This window comes from Aythya marila (assembly GCF_965140915.1).
Source record: "Aythya marila genome assembly, chromosome: 3".
NCBI classification, from domain to species: domain Eukaryota; kingdom Metazoa; phylum Chordata; class Aves; order Anseriformes; family Anatidae; genus Aythya; species Aythya marila.
Genome location: NC_139044.1, coordinates 113,337,813 through 113,360,175, shown reverse-complemented (window position 1 = coordinate 113,360,175; position 22,363 = coordinate 113,337,813). Strand labels below are relative to the sequence as shown.

The window sequence follows — 22,363 nt, the reverse complement described above, 5'->3', positions numbered from 1 at the left end:
AATCCAAAGTACTGCCATTATCATACGTTATATATTATAGCAATTATCATGTGTAATAACATCAGAGATAATATCCAGATAATGTATGTAATGCTTGTTACATCCTGGGAGACTCTGGGTATGCATCCCAGCACTGTATTTTTAGGACTTCGTCACATGTCTAATAAATCAAGGTGCGTATACACCCAACGGTGTCACTAATAAATCTTTTCTTTTGCGTTTTTCATGAGGTTGAATCGTACTTGTGAACTTGAAAACTTGCATGAGACTACTTCTTCTGGCCTGTCATTTTGTAACATTTAGAGTGCTTGTGATTTTTTTGGATATATAGGTATTTTGGACGGGCAGTTAGCTGTGCTCTACTGTAGTGTTTTCGGCATTATGTTTATTTTTTTTAATATACATTTTGCTTCCTTGAGTGTTTGAGTTCTTCCTTGAGTTCCGTCTACTGATAGGAAATGGTCTCAAAATGAATGTGGGGTTTTTGATCCTTAGTAATCATTTTGGATACTTCTCAGTTCCTAAAAATGTGATTTGGGTGTAAGTATGTGTGTTAGTTAGCTTTGTACTTAGTGTAATAAGCTTTCAAACTGCCAGAAAGTGATGACGATGCTGATTAAGCATCCTGTCATCTCTAGCCACTTGTGAAAAAGGATCAGAAGTGCAAGAGTCATCTTAAATTAAAAATCTTGATTAATTTATTGAACTTTTATGGAACTTGGTTAAAATGTAATCTTCAAACATCTTTTAATCTCTCTGAAATTTGGGGGTTTACTTTTTTTTTTTTTTTTTTTTTCTTAGCCCTGATTCAGCAAAGCTCTTAAATATTTAGTGTTGTGTCATGGACAGCAGTTGTGGTGGGACTTAAAGGTGCTGTTGAGTGTTAACTTTTTTGTAACCTTTGAGGAAGTGGCCCTGAGTGAAGTGCTGAAGGTTTTACAGGGAATGGGAAGAGCTGGGTGCTTTGGAAAAGGGATGCACGGAAGAAGACAAAAGTACTGCTAACAGGTACAGGAAGCCTGGATGACGGTGAGAAGGAACAAAGGATGTTCCCAGTTAACATCAAAGTGGGCCTGTGGTGGTTAATGGATCACACATTGCCCTGGGCCAGCAATTCAGGCACTTAATCCTGGCACGGAAAAGAAATGTGTCTTCCTGTCTTCCCTCCTGGGGAGCTTGATAAAGCATGGAGTTCTGTGGAAGCCAGATCCAGGTCTTGCCACGTGTGATTCCTGGCTTCATTGATCTAAAGCACTATTCCGTGGCTGGTGGTTTACAGGACATTAACTGTTAGTCTGTAAGAGCAATTACAAGAAATACAATTAAATTTGCATCTGCATAAGCAAGTGGAATAGAAAAGGAATTCAGTTAACGTTTTAAGATGTTTTTATTTGTCTGCAAATGTGGCAACACCATAAAATACTTCTAAAACCAATACCTAAATAATATTTGAAGATTATTTTTTTAATTAAATGTTTGGGAAATTAATGTAAACATCTGTGCTTCCTCTAATTACTCCTATTAGTGTGGGGTTCTCTATTCTGCTATTGTTAGGGCTGGTGATTGTACTGCCATGCTTTTCTGGGCCTGTCTTTGGTCTTTGAAAGTGGCTGGAGCAGTTTTAACACCTGTAAAAACCTATGCTGAGACATGACAAATGTTTAGGTCTCTTGTTCTTTGCAAATATTACAAAGACCTGAGATCAGAATCTGTTCTGACATGTATGTTTTGTGCATACTTCGCAGACAACCAGTTCTCCAAAATAGTATAGTTCAGATTTTGACGCATATATATAGATAACTGTATCTATATATGAAACTCCAAGCCTTCTTTTGTACTTCCTCTGTAGAGTTGAGCTTTCCTTATTTCGGAAAATCCAGATATTTGCTTGTTCTTCAGTTTCAAACGTTGAATTTATTCAGCTGCTCCCAGTGACTCGGTAATTTGTTATGCTTTCCAGAGATCCTGTTTGTTCTACATGTCAGGTATTGTGAGAAAGAAGCGATACCTTTCCTGATTAATGCTTCCTTTCTTCCTAGCAGGGAGGCACTCTGACTGCACAGTCTATATTTAGCACAGATTATAGCAGAGGCAAAAACATTGATGTAATCTTAAAATAGGTGCTCACTGACTTGATATAGGTGTGTCTTAGTAGAAGGAAATCTTGGGGTTCTGTTTGAAAACTGCAGAGATGTGAGCCTGTACTCGCGGAGTCACCTCTGTAGCTAATTATATTTTATTTTTTGCGGAAAAGTTACAAATTGCAACCTGAATCTGCAGTGAGCACAAACACTAATAATTCAGCTTTCTGGAAATACTTCTCAAACCATTTTGTGAAACTGATACACTGAGAGAGGCAGCAAATGTGTTCTGGTATCACTCGACAGTGGATATGTTTCTCTACCAGGACTTTGTATCCTTTCTTCCTGTACTCTCTTCTTTGAAGCACAGGGAAGCTTTAGATGTAAGTGGATAGCTCTGTGTAAACTTGCTATAAGAAATGTGACTTTCCAAAGCCATGCCCAGCTGATAATGGCCTTTAAACAAGCAGTTTGCTACCTGCTAGGGAATCGGTGTGCACTGGAGTTGAGAACCTACAGCACTGTTTGCTCATGCAGCAATGTTTCTGTAACTACTGTGAAAATCATTGGAGATTAGTGTCAGCTAGAAACTTCTAACTTTACAGTCTTGAACTGAAATGCATGGACAGGGGTGTACGAATTTCAGTGTATGAAGCAATTTCAATCTTGCAAGAGGTGAAGACGAAGAGTTGACGCTGCCTTACAGTTGGTTCAGCCTAATCTTGGGTCAGTATTTAAAGTGTTAAGCAGTTCCTGTTTCAGCCATAAATTAAGGGGAAAAAAGTCAACACCAGTGACATATATTAAACTGCCCATGAGGTAATTTGTCTGAGAAAACAAAGGTTATGGACTTTGTGCATTCCTCAGTGCTTCAGGGGACTCTAACCACTTTCATCTTTAAAGTGGTTGGTTTCTATTTTCAGGAATAACTTTTAATTCTCTGGGGAGTTGCAGGGCTGCTTGTGACATCTGCCAGTTGAGCTCCTCTGCTGGGTGATGGAAATTGCTCCAGGGACAGAGTTCAGGCAGCTTCTCTGCTATTTTGGTTCATAAATTGTCTAGATCTGTCCTTTTAGTAAATGGCAAGTATGACAGAAGATTGGGGTAGGTTATTCATCCACTTCTGCTTTCTGTGGATGCCTGCATTTAGGATGAGAAAACATGTTCCTTATTCAAGGAGGAGACACTGGCTGACCAAATGAAAGTACCTGGGATATCTTTGACTTAGGAGGCTGAAAGTGTCACAGCTGCCCTGTGCCTGCCTGTCTGCTGCTGTAATTAAGACCATAAATGCAGGAGGTAATGGGTTCTTAAATAGTTACGTATGTAAAAATTTCTGTATTCTAGAAATGATCACATTTCACAGTACTTAAACAGGTTTTGGCTGACTTTCACAGCTCTATATGTTATATATGTTTATATACATAGTCACACATGTATGTATGCATTATTTTTCAATGGAGGAGTTTTGCAGGCTGTAAGGCAAAGAGATTAGCTTGTGTAACAAAACTATTGCCTTTAGGTTTACCGTAAGCTTCCAATTCCTCCCTTTTCCATAAAATAAGCAGCAAGTTCAATTCTTATCTCCTTATTTTCTGCCCAGTAAAATATGGATCAAACTTAATTTGCAAAAATACTGATAGATAATACCGTTATTGCTGTTCTGATGGGGGAGAAAAAGGCTGAGACTTCCCTCTGTGGAGGCCCTGATTTCTAGGTCTGTGTGCTTTTCACCTCTGTCTTTTTAGGTGCTGAGACCATATGCTGCTGCCTAAGCTCTCACTTGGAAAATGCACCCAGCCAAGGACAGAAATGCATGTGGCTTTTGCACAAGCTGATGTTTCTTAGTTTACAATGGAAACAATACGAAAGAGAATTGTTCTTGATATAATGGCATGTATAGAAGGAGGTTGGGTATAAAAATATTCTAATATTTATGCTTGAAGGATCTAGCTAAGATTTTAGGTTTGCTGGATATGGAACTTCTCTTTGTCTTGTTATTCAGGAATAGACTTCAAATTTATAACCATCCATCCCTCATGTCCCTTCAGATGTTCTGACCTGGTTTCTCTATCCTCAGTGCCCCAGTGACTGTAGTGCTGTCTGCTTCTGGTGATGGAATTGGGGAGGATCCTGCTGTCCTTGTTTGAGCAATGTGTGGTTAAGCAGCTGATAGTGGGAAGGCTGCTTACTTGCTTAAAAGTAGATCAAAACTGCCTGGTTATTTGCTCATTTGCATGGGCATCATGGAGGCTACACGGAACTTCAGGCATGTTGGATTTTTGTCCATGTATAAAGCACAATGACTTGTTTCACACGTTGATCTATGCAGATGACTTTGAAATTATTTTATTTATATAAAATATCTTTTTTTTCCCCTTAAGGAATTGTTAAACTGTGGCAGGTGCAATGAAAACAAAGACATAGAATCATAGAATATCCTGAGTTGGAAGGGACCCTTAAGGATCATCAAGTCCAACTCTTGACACCGCACAGGTCTACCCAAAAGTTCAGACCATGTGACTAAGTGCACAGTCCAATCTCTTCTTAAATTCAGACAGGCTCGGTGCAGTGACTACTTCCCTGGGGAGCCTGTTCCATTGTGCAACCACCCTCTCTTAGGACGTCTTAAGATTACCCAGATCTATTTTTGCTATTGAGTTAGACTTGTACACAATGTCACATATCAGCCTGTAGTGATATCAGCAGTTTGTAAGTGATGTGACATATGTGTTTAAGAGAGATTATGAAAGCCTGAAACCTTTATGACTAGGGCTGTGGCTTGCCCCAGAAAGAGTGGGTGGTTGCTTCCAAGTTGAACATTTTATGCCAAGAGAGTCTGTACTGAACTTGCACTGCCAAGTCATAAATGCATAAAATATGTGTTGCTAATGGAAACACTGACAAGGCTCGAACTGTAGTGGACTGGCATAATAAAAATATTAAAATTTCCAGCTGCAGCTAATGTCTGACTCTTCTTCCTTTTTTTTTTTTTTTTTTTTTTTTCCTGGTTGGCAGCAAGTGGTGGTCTCATCTCAGAACAAGCTGAAGTGTCCTGGAAAGTTTTTGTTGGTATTGTGCTAATGTGGACCCTATTTAAATATACAGGTCTGATTTAAAAAAGCAACAATAAAAACAAAACTCCCTTTCTCTCAAGCCACTGATTAAGTGTTGCACATTCAGATTAGATTTAACAGTAACTGGGATGTTTTATTTTGCTTTGAGTGAAGAAATCAGACCTGCATGCAGTGTTGTTTTCTGACCGCTGAAGCTCGGGCCAGTTGTTTTGGCAGAGATGTAAGTATCGCAGACTTCACAGGGGTATTTATTAGTGTTTGGCTCAATTAGTGTCAGTTTTCAGCGATCTGAATAGATGTGTGTCATGGTTAGGAATTTTCCTTTGTAAAATCTTTGTATGTCCCAAAGGTCAGAGTCCTAACGATTTATGTTCGGGATGAAATTGCTCGAAGTGGTGAGTGGTAGGTGAGAGAGGATCCCAACAAGCTTTTGAAAATGCATCTAGAGCAGTTTCCTGCTGTCGGAGGAGTGATAAGAAATACAGGTTTGTGGTGTGGTGGACTGCACGCAGGTGTGGAAACCAGGTATTCCAGAATTTGCTTTACCTTGGTTTGATTTCAGTGTGTTTTTAATGCCCTGGGGAAGGATAATTAATGCTCCACTTCCTTGTCACTGCCAACAGTCAAGTCCTTGCTTTACAAGGATGTTCTAAAGGTTAGTAGGTAAAATACTGAGAAAGCTGTTGTCGGCTTATCCATGTGCTGCTTACTAGCCCCTTCTGTTGTTGTTTTTTTGTCTGAACGAGATTATCAGTAGCTGCTGGAGTGATAGGCCCCTGTGTGGTGGTTGTTCCTCCCCTTGATGCAAAGCAGCTTTAGATGATGCTGTGTTTACATTGTGCTTTCTGACACACAGACACACCACTACCCACTCTCGGAATCACATGTCACTGACATCAGTTTTTGACTTCCATCTGTTCATTGCAAATCTTTTCTGATTGTTTCATACCACTCTGCTCTTGTTTTTACCCCATAATCTTTTTGCTCTTATCCTTGCACCTTAGATCAGGAAGCATTCTAACCGCATGCTCAACCTGCAGAGCTTGGTTGCATTAGGAAGGTCCCATGGTACCAGTCTGTACGTGCCTCATCATTCTGCCTGGTTTCTGCTGTACGAAGTCTTCTTCAGTAATCTTCAATAAACTTGCAGCCTTTGAACCTGCCTTGTAATTATTTTTGATCTTATTGTTTAAAAAAAATCTCATTCAACTATATTTTGTTAAATTTGCCATTGCTGGTTTTGTATTAGACTCTGAGTATTTCCTGCCTGTGACCATATCAATTACTGACTCAGCCCAGGCAAGAAAAGTCTCTCAAATTTTCCTCCTTTCATTTTAGAGTTTTTGGTTTTCTGTTGTGGTCTCTGCTTTTGTCTCAGTCTTTCTCTTGTTTGTGATCTATCAATTACTCTGCTGCCTGTGATGCTACCTTTTGACTTGTTGTCTGCCTTCAGTTACTGATAAAGCTGCTGCCTACCTTAAAATTTCAAAATGGTTCTGTCTGTAGTTTTTAATTTTATTTCTTAAAAGTGGCTGATCTTACTTTTGCCCATATATACAAGCTGCCTGTATGAGTCTTCCCCACCTCTCTTTCTCATCTCTGTGCATTTCACAAAATCCCTGCAGCTTCTGAAGCTATGTGCAAGGTGCAGCATTAGTGCAAACCTGGAGAGCGAGCCTGCAGCTGACTCCTTAGTGGGGAGTGTTATGGCAGAGAAACAGCTTACCTGGAGAAGCATTCATTCCTGGGACAGCTGGCAGCGTTGGATGTTGTAAAAGTTCAGTAGTAAAAGACTTATTTTAAAATCCAGGGATATAGCCACGACAGGCAAGTTTTCAAGTGCCAGCCTGTTTCTTTGTTGAGCAGAGTGCCCTTGTCAGGAAGGCAACTAGAAACAGGTTTTAGGGGGAGGCAAACTATTTAGCTATAGCCAACTTGGATTCTTTATGGTTTATCAGACTTGCGAGTGACTGGCCAAAAAACTGATGATAGACTGAAAATGACATCGTCTTTGTTTGGAACGCCTACTTATAGGGAGGAGATGGTCACGATGCTTTGCTTTTCTGGAGCCCTCTTTTTTTTTTTTTTCTTTTTTCTTTGGCTTGGAATATAGGATCTCTGCAGAGCTCGAGATCTCCAGGGCTGAATTCCCTGCGGATGAAGGAGACTAAAAGCAAGAATAGCTTGCCTGTTTGCTGAAAAGCCTCTTTATGTAATGGAAATGAGTGGGAGGAAAAATTGTGCTGTCTGTAGTCTTGCTTATTCTACTTCCTCTGTCCTTTGGGGAAATTGGAAGGTGCCTTGAAGTGTTTGACATGAGGTTCGTGGCATGTTTGAAAGCATCAGGAGCTTTCCAGACATGCTTAGTTTTCCAGCTGGACAGCTGCAGTAAGTAGCTTTAAGAGCTTTAATGTTCCAAAAAGCACCAGATACATTCTACTGAATACATTTCTCATACTTTTTTGTTGTTGTTGTTTTATCCGTGCGTGGGTTTTACTGCCTTAAAGCTCTTTTTAAGTCCTCGAATTATAAGTATAAATGTAGTGAAACCATTGTTTTCATATATTAAGTGTTCTATTGCAATTGTAGCTGAAATAACAACTGGATCACAAAAAGCTGCAAATTACATATGTTTGCATTCCTCAGAAAAGGAGCAGCCAGTGGCAGTGCTGAGGAGCTTCGAGGCTCTTGCTAAGTACACAGGTGAATAAGACCCAGTGGATGCAATACATTTAGATTTTCAGAGAATCTTGGAAAATATTTTGCATCAAGTCATTGAAGAAATGCAGCTGCTTTGATACAGAAGGAAAAATTATTTTATGGGCTGAAATTTGGTTTAAGAATAAGAAACAAAGAACTTAGTGGTGACATGCCAGGGTGATGTGTCAGAGGGATCTCCTAGGAGTTGGTTGTGATGCCAGCTTTATTCAGTATCTCCAGTGGTGGGGAGCAGAGACCTAACAGTGGAAACTCCCATTTTGCAAGAGCTGTTAGTTTTTAAATGTCACGCTGATGGTGTGGAGTTGAGCGTTGAAAAAGGTGGCAGCTGAGCTTGATGGTAGGTAAATGTCAAGTCGTGTATATAAATAAATAAAACAATAATAATCTGTACTGCGGCGATGTGAAAATGCCAGCTGAGTTGGTTGTCAGCTCAGGAATATTTGGTGGTGTCACTCTCAGTTCTCCAAAATCCTCAGCTCTGGGGGCAGTAACAGCCAAAACACCAACAGGGTGCCAGGGCTCATCGGGAAAGCTGGGGAAAGGCAGCGAGATAGGTGGTCAAGGGGATGGAGCAGCTGCCCTGTGATGTGGGGGCTGACAAAACTGGGGCTCCAGCTGAGGGGATGTGATCAAGGTTTATGTGAGCATGAAGGCAGTGGTAAATGTGATTGTAGGAGCATGTATTGGGAGTGTGAAGGTGTCAGTTTAAAACAGATGAGAGAGAAAGGGGCTTCTTTGCATTAGCAAAAAGTATCTGGTATTTATCACCAAGCAAGCAGTGGCAGGCAGGATCATGGATTCGGAAAGGAATTAGACAAATTCATCTGCAGACATCAAAGGGACTGGAGGGAACCTTCCTAATGAAACCCTGATGGGTGATCGGGGAATGTGGGAGATCAGACAGCAGAAAGCGTGCGGGGTTGCATGCTAGCCCTGGATTGCTGCTGTTGTGAGCTGTGTTCTGTGCGAGAGGGGCTGCTGACCACACCTAATGGGTTTCTTCTTACGTTGAGTGATTGCCTTCTTGTCTTGGAGTATTCATTCTCAGGTAGAGTTTCATTAAATGAGCTGATGCAGTGGAATAACTGCTTAAATACACGGCTTTTTCCATCAACAGCAGATTCTTTCTTCTTTATACGTTTCTTTATTTCATTTGGCATATCTTTCCTAAGTTAAGGTGTTAACTGTTGTCTGCCTTCCTGTCAATTCCAGTGCTATTGGCAAAATGCTCTCTGTTACTCTCAGTATCTTGCTTTCTTTTCTATTTGTTTTTTTCAGCAGTACCATTACACCTTGTCTGTAAGCAACTTCTGAGCTGTAAGGCTGAGACGATCACCCAATACAGCTTCTTATACTTGAATATTGATTTTCTTTAGTGTCCTATGCTATGGCTCTGTCATTATTTATTTGTCTCATATTTTGCTTGGGTTTTCAATATGAGCTTAAGACTTGTGTGGGACTTCTCTGGCCTTGAAGCTACTTTCCATAGAGTTTGAATAGATGTCTACAATACTGCTCTTGTTTCTGAGTTTTCTTGGCACATCAACTCACCTGACTTCTAATTTTATGGAAGGGTCATGTTTATAAAGGCCTTCAGTGAGTTTAGATGCAGAAGGCCATGTTTTTTGGGTATAGTACATAATTACAAACCAAATGGTAAGTATCCCAAATCTATTAGTCTGTACAGTGCCTTGCTAACAGTACTGACCTCTTGGGTAATTTAACCTCTTGTTTCAGGAAGTTAAGAAGGATGTAGAGCCCAAGGATGATGCCCTACCAGCCAAGAAGGAGAAACCTGGCAATGTAGCAAGCCTTGTGCAGCGTATGAATATCTGTGGGCTTCCAGCAGGAGGATTCCAGCCTCATCCACCACCCAAAACCTTCAAGAAGAGTATGGAGCGTTTACAATTCTTTCACTTGCATAAACTGCTGTTGAGCATTTTAATAAACATCAATTACCAGTTTGTCAGTTTTAATTATCAGCCTGTCAGTTTTAAAGATGTACAGAAAACTAGAGATACAGGAGCCAAAACTTTTTAATCTAAGCCAAACTGTGCTCCTGGATGATCCAGTTCTTAGCAGCAGTAGGGCTGAATTCTGATGAGAGCAGAATTTAGACCTCTTCCAGATTCCAGAGAATATTGCCTTTCTTTTTTAATCGGCATTGAAGGCAATGGAACGGAACTGTTGCTGTTCAATTTTATGTCAGCTCTGCTTGTATTGCAAAGTACCTGAATGAGAACTGCAGGCCTGTTCCTGGTAATTAAAAAGTTTTCCTGCAGTCACTTCTTCCATCTAGAAAAGTTTTGCTTTCTAGACAACTAATGATACTATTCTCAAAATGACTTTTGAATGACTGAATCTGAATACAGTTCTTGACGATGGCATGTGTGCCCATTAGGTGCTTTCATCATCAAGCATTTGAAAATCTAGTCCAGAAAGTTAGTCTTTTTCCCTAGATTAACACAACCAGGCTCTGGAAAGGAATCAACTTCATCTGATACCAATTCGTATACAGACTGCCTCTTCTGATGTCCCTAATCTTGGAATAATTCTGTGTTCAACAGGGCTCGTTGCCTCATGCTGATTGTTGTGTAGCCATGATCAGTATGGTGCATACAATTTGATCTCAAAATTAGTGTTATGGCTAGACTCATTTTTCTAGTACAAAACGGTGTTCAGGAACCTTCCTTGAAACACACAAATGTTTATTTGGCATAACAGCAGTGTCTGTATTTCCACTTTGCTTGCTGTTCCCTCTTTCTGGGAAGGCTGTTTAAACAGCTTCTGCAGATTCTGTTTGCTGTTTTCTTTTGCCTTTGCCTGGGCAATCGCTCATTCCCTTCAGAAGGTTTTTGGACTATTTAGTCATCTTTCAGTTTCTAGTTCCTAACCTGGCAAAATGAGGTTTACAACTTCAAAAACAAAAGTTAAGCTTCTTTAAAACTAATAGCAAGTTTCCCATGCGTGACAAGGCAGGTTTTCTCTGTCTAGAAAGCCCCATGTGTTGGTCTCATGCACCTCTCACTGAACACGTGTATATTCTATCAGGTGGGAAAGCTACAGGCGATATTCCTATCAGTTAGATTGCTGCGTTTATTCAGGAAAATGAAAATACAGGAGGTGTACTAAATTGTGTAACAAAGGGCTAAATTTAGTTTACCCTGTAGAAAACAAAATGTAATGAGAGACAGATTTTTTTTTATTTTTTTTGGAAATGGACAGAATTGTCTGGCAGCTGCCATCCCAACAGTCCCAGCATTGTGTGAGGCTGGAATATTGTTTTCTGAACTGATCAGTTAGCTTCTTAGGTTAATCTAGGGATTTTCAAAACTGGAACTTTTGAAAGTAGATAGCATTGAAAACAGCTTGCTGGTGAGGGAGAGTTCTAGATGCAAAATGCATCTGTTTTTTAACCCTATTTTAGAGAAAATTACAATATGAAAAGTGGAAATCAGATGTATACCAAATGGCCGTGTGACTCCTTAATTCACATTTTTGGTATTAATCTCGTTCAAAGGAGGAATCCTAAAAGCATTGTAGGTGGTAGTAGAGGCCAGTGAACTGTTTATTTCAATTATTGTTTACATAATAGTCCTTCTTGGCTGCTGTATAAACTTCTGTAGACTTGAAAGAAGGCTGTATTATGTGAGCAATTACATGTTATTAGAAACAACCTCTAGAGCTTCATGTTTTTGCATCTTGACTTTAAGCTCTCCAAAGCAGAGGCCATATAGCAGTATGTAGAAAACTCTTAATTTAGTGATCGCTCTCAGAAATTTTAGATGCTGCATATTACTCAGATGTCTGGCTTGTTCCGTACTGAGGATGCTGGGCGTAGCGATCTTCTTAACTTCTGACTTTGGAATTTCAATACTGCTGTAAGAAGACAAGGATCAATCTGTATCTATGTTTGCATTATTTTTACACAGCTAATCTTATCTGTTGAAGCTTGAGTATGGATGGAGTGCACAATGTAAGAGGGAGTACAGAAATTACATAAGTATAGCTCCTGTAAGACCACTCTAAGAAAACAGTGTGATGTACGTCAAGCTTTTGATACATATTTTTGCTTAAACAGGGGCAGGGTTGCTTAAAGACTGGAGGCTGAAACTTGCAGATTTTCTTCCAAGCAAGTGCTAACACTGCAGCCAGCAGCTACTGTCATCTTTGCAGGTTTCAGTCAGGAAGTAGCTTGAAAATTATTGTACTGGGGACTTGCTTGAGTCAACATGTCTTTTTTTTTTTCTTTTTTTAATAGCAGTTAGTAATTGTCTGTGCAGTGTTTGCTTATTTGTAACTCACAGTGTGAGACGCTCAAGGGCTTTCAAGCTACATTTAAGGTATAACTTGTTAGGCTGAAGTGACACAAACAAACCGGAAAAACAGAAGCAGAAGCTTATGTAGCTTTTTGGGGTGGTTTACCGGTGTTCTGGTCAGATTTGATACTTGGAAGCTGAGGAAAAATGAGTTTTCATTTTAAAATATTATTTTTCAATTTCCTTTGTATCAGAGTCCAAGAAGAGGCAATGTAAGGTGCTCTTTGAATATGTCCCACAGAATGAGGATGAGCTGGAACTCAAGGTGGGGGATGTGATCGACATCAGTGAAGAGGTAAGCTATTTCACAGAGCTGGTTTTGTCTTCGTGTGGTCAAAAGTGACTTTTTTATTATTTTTTTTTAATTTATTTTGTAATATTTTAAATACAAGGATGTTGGAAAATAGCAAAGGAGTTGGTATAGCAGAGGATAAAGCTAATATTTTAGGAGTTCTTTCTCTCAGGTTCTTACCCTAAATCAACAAATACTAGGGGAAGTATTTCATCTTCACAGCAATAAATTGTAATTCAGCACGCTCATTTCTTTTTCAAAAGACTTCCACAGTTCTTTGGCTCTGTCAATGTGATCCTTGCTTTTAGGATGCTTATGCTAAAATTCTTTGACCATTTGCCTTTAACATGACATACCCTAACTCGGTTTAGATGAAAAATGCTATTTGACCTGATTTTCCAGTTTGGTGCTTTTGTACAAAGTCTTTCATCGCTTAAACTTTGAACTAATAGTAACAGCATTTGTTACAACAAACTGTGCTTGTTGTACGATGCACTTCTACCCACTTGCACAGAAATAGGGGACTTACAAATGCAGTTGGTAATGTGTTGGTAATTTCCATTTCATTTTCCACTGAGTAAGAAAACAATTAAAGCTTGGTATTGATGTTCAGAACTTGATGGCAGTCACCCTGTGCATCTGAGAGGGGTTTTGTGGGGGAGTTATTTTCTTTTTCCTTGTCTCCTTGCTACCTGTTCCATTCAATATCAACTAGTGTTGTGGGAGGCTTGATTATATGGGAAGAGCATCTCTTACAAGAGCTAAGTCTGTCAGAGAACCTGTGGAAAAGACCAGAGTGATCACGGAAGGATCCTTTCAGAACTGGATGGAAAACTGCACAGCATACTCTGGCCTCCATTGGTACAGCCCCTCCTTGTTGTTTCCTTGAGAATCCAAGAAAGGAAAAAGACTTAATATTTCTTTCTAGCCATGAGTCTGTTGGTGCTCTTGAAGTAGCTTTGAGATTGCATCTTTCACTTGGATGACTTCATTTGAAGAGAATGCTAACTCTCCAGGATTCTGATAATTGCCAGGAATGACTTGTCCATTTTCATAGCAAGGAAATAATTGTGCTTTTAGATGCAATTGAGCTAATGATTTCTAGAATTTGTTTTGTTAGCTTTGAATAAAACCAAGTGACTTGTTAAACCTGCTCACCAAAATCAGTCTCATAAATTCCATTGTGTGAGAGTGTTTTTTTTTTTTTTTTTTTTTTTTTTTTTTTTTTTTTTAAAGGAGTGCTCCTGGGTAACCTCATCAGTTTAATTTGTGGATAGTGCTTGTGTGCAGCAGTCCTGGCTTCATAAATGCTTGCACTGTACCATTCAGTAGACAGAACAATATCACTGGAAACCATTCAAGCAGTAAACTGCTTTGGGAGCTGCTGTTTTGAGTCTCACATGTTAACTTTCAGAATTATTTTGGGAGGGGTGCTCAGTATGATGTATCACAAGACCAAATAGCTAATGAAAACAAAAAGATCAAGGTAATTATTCATCTGGTTTCCTAGATAGAAATGATTTTTTTGGAGGCATAGTTTGTTGTTTCTGTTCTCATGTTTATTTCTGTGCCCGTGCTCCTTCCTTTCATATACCTCACCTGGCTTTCAAGAAAGATTAAACTTCTTGAAATTGATGTGTTTCCACAGAACTTTGTAAAAATAGCTGGCCTAGGACAATTTTGTGCTGTTATGTCTCTCACAGAATGGGTGCAAGGAACACATCTATTTTAAAAACAACAAAGACAACAAAAACACTTTAAAATAATGAAATGAAAATATGTATTTGTAGTATTTGTAGTTCCAGACTGGAACTGGATGGGTTTAAGGTGCTTTCAAACCCAAACTATTCTGTGATTCTATGGCCAGAAATGTGAAGAATCATAGAAAATAATACTATTAATTGTGGCTAACTTGTCTTCATTACTGTGAAATGATTCTTGCTTTCATTTATATATAAAAGGTGCTATTTATATAACAAGTAACTTAAATTTACAGATAACTTAAGATTATTACTTTGAGAGAGCATTTGGTCACTTCTTTGGAGAAAATAATAAAGCAAAATCACCTGCTCAGGGGAATAAGCTCTACCAGCCACACCTGATAACAGAGCAGTGTTATCAGGTGTAGCACTTGCAATTGTTTTCCTAAATTGAATGGTTAGTCATTTACAGGAATGATCATGAAATTAAAAGTGGAGGTCATGGCTTTGGAAGGTAAATGACTAATTTTGAAGAGAGCGGGTTACAAGGTTCAGGAGCAGGGAAGAAGGCCTTTGTGCTATGTGGCTGAATCATCGGGGCCTTTTGTTTACAGAACTTGTGAGTTATGCATACAGTATACACAAAGTACATGTGGTAATTGTATAATTTATCTAAACTTTTTGTATCTCCTTCATATCTTTTCTCACATTCCTGTCAGATGCAGCACTAAAGACTAGGTTTAAAAGAAACTTTTTTTGTAGTATTGTATTTGTATTGCATAATACAAGTTCATAAGGCTCAACTACTGGATTTTTTTTTTTTTTTGAAGTTCAGACTGGTAAAACTGTTTCAGTCATTTTTCCCCCTTTGTTCAGAAGTCTTGAGAGTTCATCTTTTTATAGCAGCAACTTGATGGTATTCAAAAAAAGTACCGATGCTGTACCAGAGCTGTATCTCCCTCTTGTGGAAATTGGATCCTGTAGTAGGGTTTTAAAATGGAAGATGTCCTGAAATTGTCATCATTAGTATTAGCACCCAGAAATACACAGTTGCTCTTCACCAAGCCACATAGAACCTTTTTTATTTTCTTCATCTGTTCTTTAATGTTGATTAAAGATGCATTCTCTGGTAACACTGGTTTGTATGTCATCAGTTTTTTTAAGGACATCATGGTGAGGGTATTGACTCAGATAACGTTTAATCTATTCCTGCCTGTCTCTGAATCTGGCATTGCTTTGCCTTGCAAGTCTGTAGAGTGCTTTGCTGACCTTTTCTAATGGCAGAAAATAAAGGGATGCTTCAATCTCTTTCTATATCCTAAGCATGAAAAGACCCTTTCTCATGGCTCTTTGGTAGTATGTGTGATTCAGGGCATTTTAATTTGTTTTCTGTCATGTATTATGTAAAGCATGAGGAGCTGGAGTGTGATCAGCATCTGTCAGGAATCTGCTTGAAATTTGATTTGCTGGACCAGTCTCCGTATTTAAACCATCCACAACGAAGCTATATTCGGTAACTAGGATGTCTTTTAAAAGAAAGGCGTTCTTTTTCCACTGCCTGTCTGTCTCTGTAGCTGCCAGGCTTTGCATGCATTCTGCCTGCCTGGAGGTAAGCTAGGGTTTAAAAATTATGTCTGTGTGTCAGGCGCAGTGTCCTACAAAGCAGGGCTATAAAAAGATTACATAAACAGATGCTGTTTTATTCTGTTGTTTTTCTTTCTCTTCTAAAAACAGCTTTCCAGCCTTAAAGCAGAAAAACTTCAAAATATTTTGTTTTAGTTGATCTCATCTCAGTTTTACATATTGTTCATTGGGCAAATTACCTTCACATAATTTCAGATATCTTCAAATGTGTTCATAAAAAAAAGAACACAATTCTTATTCAGTTTTCTGGCATCATATTTTACACCATTACCTACGTGCGCCCTGCTTTTCCTTGTGTTTTGAATGGTGTCATATTCATGATGAGCCTTCCATTAAATATTTTAGAGTGAATAACACCAGGAATCCAAGCACTTAACAGATCATCACAGGTTTGTCCTTAAAACAAACCGAAACAGGTTTGTTTCTAGTACAAAAATGAGATGGTTTGTGAATAGCAAAGCTAACAAAATTTCATCTCATTTCATATTCAGTGGACTTGTACCCTTAGTCACAAAACTCAGGCATCTTGGCTGCCTACGTTGGTTGGCCAACTCAGATGGGAAGGGATCCATATCTTCTAACTGATCTAGAGCTAGGCATCTGCTCTTCAGCCAGCTGTTTCCTGCCAGAAGGAATGGATGACAGAGTAGTGGAAAACTAAGCTGTGATGTCCCTAAGGACTTTTTTCTACTGAATGTCATCTGTAGAAATTATCTTTGATCAGAAGACACAAGCATTGAAGTTGGTCAACGGATACAGGGCCAATGGAAATGGGACTGGTGGGAACTGGACTGGCAACAAGACTGCATAAAGATTGCCTTAAGTGAAGTATGAATTCAATTGATATACATTTTTTTAGATTGCTTAAATTGCTGTACTTAAATGTTGCAACAGGTGTTGTATTTTAGTTTCCTTTTGCTTAATTAATGTGCAAAATATTTCTGTACAGGTAGAAGAAGGCTGGTGGAGTGGAACACTAAATGGCAAGTCAGGGCTGTTTCCTTCCAACTTTGTGAAAGAATTGGAATCGACGGATGATGGAGAAACACAGGACTCTCTGGATGACGCAGGTGGTATTCTGTTTTCTTGTAAGCTCATAGCAAAATTATTTTAAATCTCATACAATTAAGAACATTGTGGTTGTTGTGCAATCTTATTATATTTGATTCTAAGAATAAAGTATTTTTCATGTCTAACAAATACTAAAATGGACACTGGATCAAACATATTCCTTGGATTGTTTTTAAGGCAGCTTTTAAATTTAGCCATTCCTTTTTGGCTCTGACTGTATAGCTAAGACAGAAGCAGACCGTCTGTAGCTGAACAGTAGTTTAAATGCTGAGGGGTGCCAGGCAGGTACATGCTTTCCAGACAATTATTTAGTCTGTTGCCTTGAAACTGTATTTCTGAGGCCTTATGTTTTTGAAGACCTGTTTGAAGGCTGGGGAACTTTGATATGATATTGCTGAAATGGGAGCAATCTTTGGGAGTAGTGTCCTGAAGGGAGTTAATGCTTAAAAAAAAAAAGCTGTATAATGTTCAAGGGCAAAAAGTGTATGTTTTTAATATTTTTCTGTCCACATTTACAAGATGTTAAGTAATAATAGTTTCTAATAAGGGTTTGCTCAGAAAGAAAAAATAATTGATTTTTTGTAAATTCTGGAAATAATTTCAGTAGTGTAAGCCAAGAGTTGTTTGATTTGAGCAGTCCCAAATAGATCAACACCTATTTAGAGCTTAGTTTTGCAGAGACTAGTGATATCTGGTGAGATGAGTGTACAAATGGGTATGTGTCCATCTTATTTCACGAATACTGAGATTCAGAGAAACTGAACAGTAATCTGAAATGATTGTATTTTCTGTTAGTATCTTAGAAGCTATGATTTTCAGCACCACCACCACCCACCCTCCTGCCTGGGGTTTACATTTAATGCTCAGTACTTTGACAGTCAGGTTCTCAAGTATCTGCTATATTTCTTTACTCCTGAGAAAAAGTAAATTCTCTGAGCTGTGATTTTTTGGAATTTTCTCATTAATGAAATTTGTAGCTATCCATTTAGAGAACTAAAAGGAAAACAACCAAGTGAAGAATAATATAGTTCAGAAACTGAAGTGGCAACACAACTTCACAGTGTTACCAAAACATAAATAAATTCACAAGAAACTGTTTTCAGGTATTTTTTTTGGTATTTTGAGCTGTAGGAAAACTTCACTTGCTGCCTTGAGAGGCATCAGTCTCTGCTACTGCACCACAGTTTTCTTTGTTGTGGTTGTTGAAACAAGTGCACTCATTTTGGCATCATGATGGCCCTTTATTGATCATAGCCTTTGGCAGCTATAGCTCTGCTGCATGTGATAAGCTTTTAAGTGTTGGAAAAAAACCATGCCTTGCACTACTCAGCAGTGCTTCATAAAATCTAATGCTGATGATTACAGACTGTGGAGCCTCGATGTTTGAAATGGCAAGGAATATTAATAATCTAATGACTGAGTTGCCAGACTATTCAATGTGTGTTTTTTCAGATGATCTTATGTTAAACATACAGCTAGACAAAAAAGGGAGGTATTGTAGCTGCAATAAGCTGTAAGAGCAATACATACAGCTGTGTCTCTTCCTTTTTTTTTTTTTTCCTCTGAAGAGCAAAGAAATAATTTCAGCTATTAAAACAACTGTGTTTTTTTTATCCTTTCACTTTCAGAGTCTGTTTTCAGTGGTCCTACCTCACCTGTGGCTTCTCCAGGGAATGGAGCTGAACCTGGATCTGGACCAGCACAGCCAAAGAAAATACGAGGTGTTGGGTTTGGTGATATCTTTAAAGAAGGCTCAGTTAAACTTAAGACAAGATTATCCAGTGGTGAATCAGAAGACAAAAAGCAAGATAAGGTATGTAGGGGTTTCGTGTTGTTATTTTGGGGTTTCCTGTATTTAAAAAAGAAAGTGTGGAAACTGAAAACATAATCCCGTAGATGCTGGCAGGTTATAAGATTTGTCAGTATTGTTCAGTAATCAGGCTGTAACCGTCGGATACCAAAGGCAAGGCAAGAAGAGGGTCTTGCCTATAAAACAAAGCAAAACACCTCAAACTTCTTTCACGGTAAGTTATCTACCATGGATTCCAAAAGGTCTAGTCAAATGTTTTGACTTTTTTTTAAAGAGGGAAATTCAAACTAACATGAAAATTGTCCTTTCAAAAGCCAGGGGTTTAAAATATAGCAGGATATGTACCTACTGTAGTCTTTGGTAGTTCTTTTCTCTGTAACAGATTTTGTATCTAATCAGGGGCAGGACTGCTGAGTTTCTATACAAGTTTAAGAAGCGTTTGGACTATGTACTTAGTCACATGGTCTAAAATTTTGGGTAGGCCTGTGTGGTACCAGGATTTTGACTCGATGATACTTATGGGTCCCTTCCAACTCGGGGTATTCTATGATTCTAAGTTGAATGTAGCCTTTAAATCAAGGAATATTTGGGGTGTTTCTTTTTTTTCCTTCACGTTTTGGTGGATGTTGAAATTGTTGTACTGTGTGTCATGTGTTATTACCAATGGGAATGTCCTTCAGTGAATGCTGCCAAATTTTGGCTTCATTGGTGTCTCCATAACCTTCAGATTGGGTGAGCTTGAAAAGTACAACTTAAAAATTTTATATCCTCTTTGTTTTCCCTTTTTGTTTGAGTGAATGGTGAAAGGGGTACTTTTGATCTCCAAATCTAACTTAGAAGTTAGGAAGTATTACAGAACATCACATTATTTACTTACTTTAATTTGGTTTTGGTATATCTGAACTCAAGGAAGCTCTTACCCCTCATAAGTACAACAGCAATGCATTTATCTTGAAATTATGCATAGAATTATACCAAGAACTTTTTTATGTTTTTCAAGCTTTTGACAGCTGAGGTCATTCAGTGTTTAAGTTTTATTTTTCAAGTGATCAATTCAAGAAAGCTTCTAAATCTTTGTCCAAATTCTTTTTTTTTTTTTTTTTTTTTTTTTTTTTTTTTTTTTTTTGTCATCTGTGGTTGTGACTGTTTTTTGGAAAACGTAATTCTGACTGATTTGTTTTCCTTTGCCTGCCCAGAAATAATTGTGCTGGGGGGCAAAACGCAACATGAGGGCAGGAAGAGAGTCCTCAGGAAGAGGGCAGGGGCAGATACTTCTTTTAATGTGTTGTTTTCCCCCCCCAGCCCCAGTAACAAAGCTGAGAGATGCTTATCCAATAGTATATGTTGCTGCGCATCCTTTTTTTCCTGATTCAATCAAAACTTCATATGAGTCAGAGAACCAAAGTTATCAAAGTGTTGTCATTTGTAGCTGGGGTATTGATTGTGAAGTCCCAGGGAGGGCACATGCATTTTCCTCCATTCTCTCCAGGTTTATACCTCAGTACAGGAATCCATGGGAGCCACTACATTGTTGCATGACTGCTGTTAGAGGAGGCTTTCAGGAGCTAGCTTTCTCAATTTGCCTTCTTGTTATAAGATTGCTTGTCCGAAGGCATGCTTCCTCACTTTCCAGCTTATAACTTGGGAGTGGTAAGATCCTTTCTAAAATATACTGAGTTGACAGGAAGCCTGCTCAGTCATTTTGAACTGTTCTTTGTGCAGAAATACTAAGATATGTTGGCGCTGTATTTGGTTTGTTGGCCAGTCTGCTAAGTTGTTGTAGGCAGCTTCTCAGCAAGATGGGAAATGAAGTGAGAAAACAAACTTCTCGTAGTTTGAAGACAATGAAATAAACAATTGAGGTTTGCATTTAATATTCCACTTATGCTTATTGCCAAAGTCATCCCAAAGGCAGATAGGCTTACAGAACAGCGTAAAGAGCCCTATGGGGAAAATTCTTATGAAGGTTTTGCTAAAACAATTTCTTCAGGTACATGCTCAACTCACTTTGGGTTTAAATGGAGGGATGCTGGAAGGGCATTCTCCATCCTTAAGCTAGTAAAGAAATAAAAGCTGTCCTCAGGAAGCTCTAGAGCAGAGAGAGCTTCTTTGTTTTTCCCCTATGGGAATTCAAGAACTGCTCAGCACAGGAAGACTGAGCACTTAGACTCGTGAGCAATTCAAATGTTTATTTGCTTTTGTAAGATAGATTTCAGTCAGCTCCAGCATCCTGCATGGGTTCAGGTTATTTATACCCTGCCTGCCTAAACTTCCTCTCACACTAATTGCATCCTTTTTTTGGAAGGGGAGAACGTAGAAAACTTTCCATACTGGCCTTCTTTAATCTCCTAGGTGGGTTATTTTAGTGCTTCCTTTATGTTCTGGAGTGAATTAAATTGCATATGCACTCTGAGAACATCCCAAATGACCGTAGCTTCCTCTATGGTATGTCAGAGGTACCAAACACCAGCCCACAGACACCATCTGTTCTTAAAGAGACTCAGGCTGGTTTCTGTGGCATCAGTAGGTCTGCAAAGTCTAGTTATAAAGGGAAATGAACAGAATAAGTAAAAGCAATGGGAATTTTCTCGTCAGTAACACTGCTAGGGTTGCTCAGGTAAGCACTGACTAATGTTTGTAGCTCTTATGACTGTGAAGAAAAGAATGCAGCTGAAGCTGTCGCAGTCCTCCTGACAGCTCAGTAAATGTCTTGAAATGAAAACTAGAGCAATTATTTTGGTTAGGTGTTAACTCTGAAACTTCATACCAGTTGTGATGCCTCTGTGTTTTTTTTGGTGTAGGAGAAAATGTCTGGTGAGAAAGTGTGTGTTTGGGTTCTGTGCTGTTTGAATCTCCAAGAGCAAAGGGAAGCTGGGACGGGCTTTCACATGCTTTTATGTTTGCCTAAGTAATGAAAAACTGATTACCTCTTCAGCTGAGATGGTTTATGGTCACTGAATATTCCTGTGTCATTCCAGTGTCAAGTAACTATGGTCAGAGTTACTTTCAGCAGAGCTGTTAAATGACCACTTCTGTGCCAGAGAAGGCAATTTCAGAGTAACGGAACAGTGACGCTTGGGAAGATTGAAATATGATTGCAAAAATTGAGCTGGACATTGCCAGATATAAAGCAGTGTGCTTTGTCTTTGGTCAGTAGACAAAATTCTTGTTGTGGTGGCCATAATGAAGTAACTGCAGTAAATTAAGTACTTAAAAGAAAAACGCAGTGAATCTCTTGGAGATAATTTCACATCATCTCAGCTACTGAAAACATGAGTTTCTGTTAATAAAGTTCTCTTTTGTTTCTGTAGTCCTCACCTCACCATCCCCCTGGATCAAAGCCAATTCATTTTCCTTGCGTAACGAAAATGGAAAACTCGTCAGAAGGAGCAAAATCAGAAGGTGAAAGTAAACCAAAAGGTAAGGCTAATGGAAATGTGCATCTGTTGCTTGATAGTCTTTGGTGAAGAAGTATTTGGTTGTCAAAACTGATCTGTTTTCCCCTTGTTGGCATTATACTTCTGTGTATACTGCTTTTTGTGCATAATATTCTTTATCTTTGAGAAGTTATTCAAATGCAAAAGTGTCTGAAGGAGTTTTTGTTTGCATTTCAGTGAGAAATCAGTTGTATGGTTGTCTCCCAGAAGC

General features: G+C 38.8%; 1 protein-coding gene across 2 annotated transcripts in view; it reads left to right on the top strand.

The window, feature by feature from the left end:
• Nucleotides 1-22,363, top strand: part of CD2AP (CD2 associated protein) — a 75,553-nt gene that overhangs the window by 30,209 nt on the left and 22,981 nt on the right. For both annotated transcript variants that reach the window (XM_082756989.1, XM_082756988.1), the window contains exons 3-7: nt 9,617-9,770; nt 12,393-12,493; nt 16,784-16,904; nt 18,534-18,718; nt 22,027-22,135. In XM_082756989.1, coding sequence (XP_082613115.1) covers nt 9,617-9,770; nt 12,393-12,493; nt 16,784-16,904; nt 18,534-18,718; nt 22,027-22,135 — 670 coding nt within the window. The remainder of the gene's footprint in view (nt 1-9,616; nt 9,771-12,392; nt 12,494-16,783; nt 16,905-18,533; nt 18,719-22,026; nt 22,136-22,363) is intronic.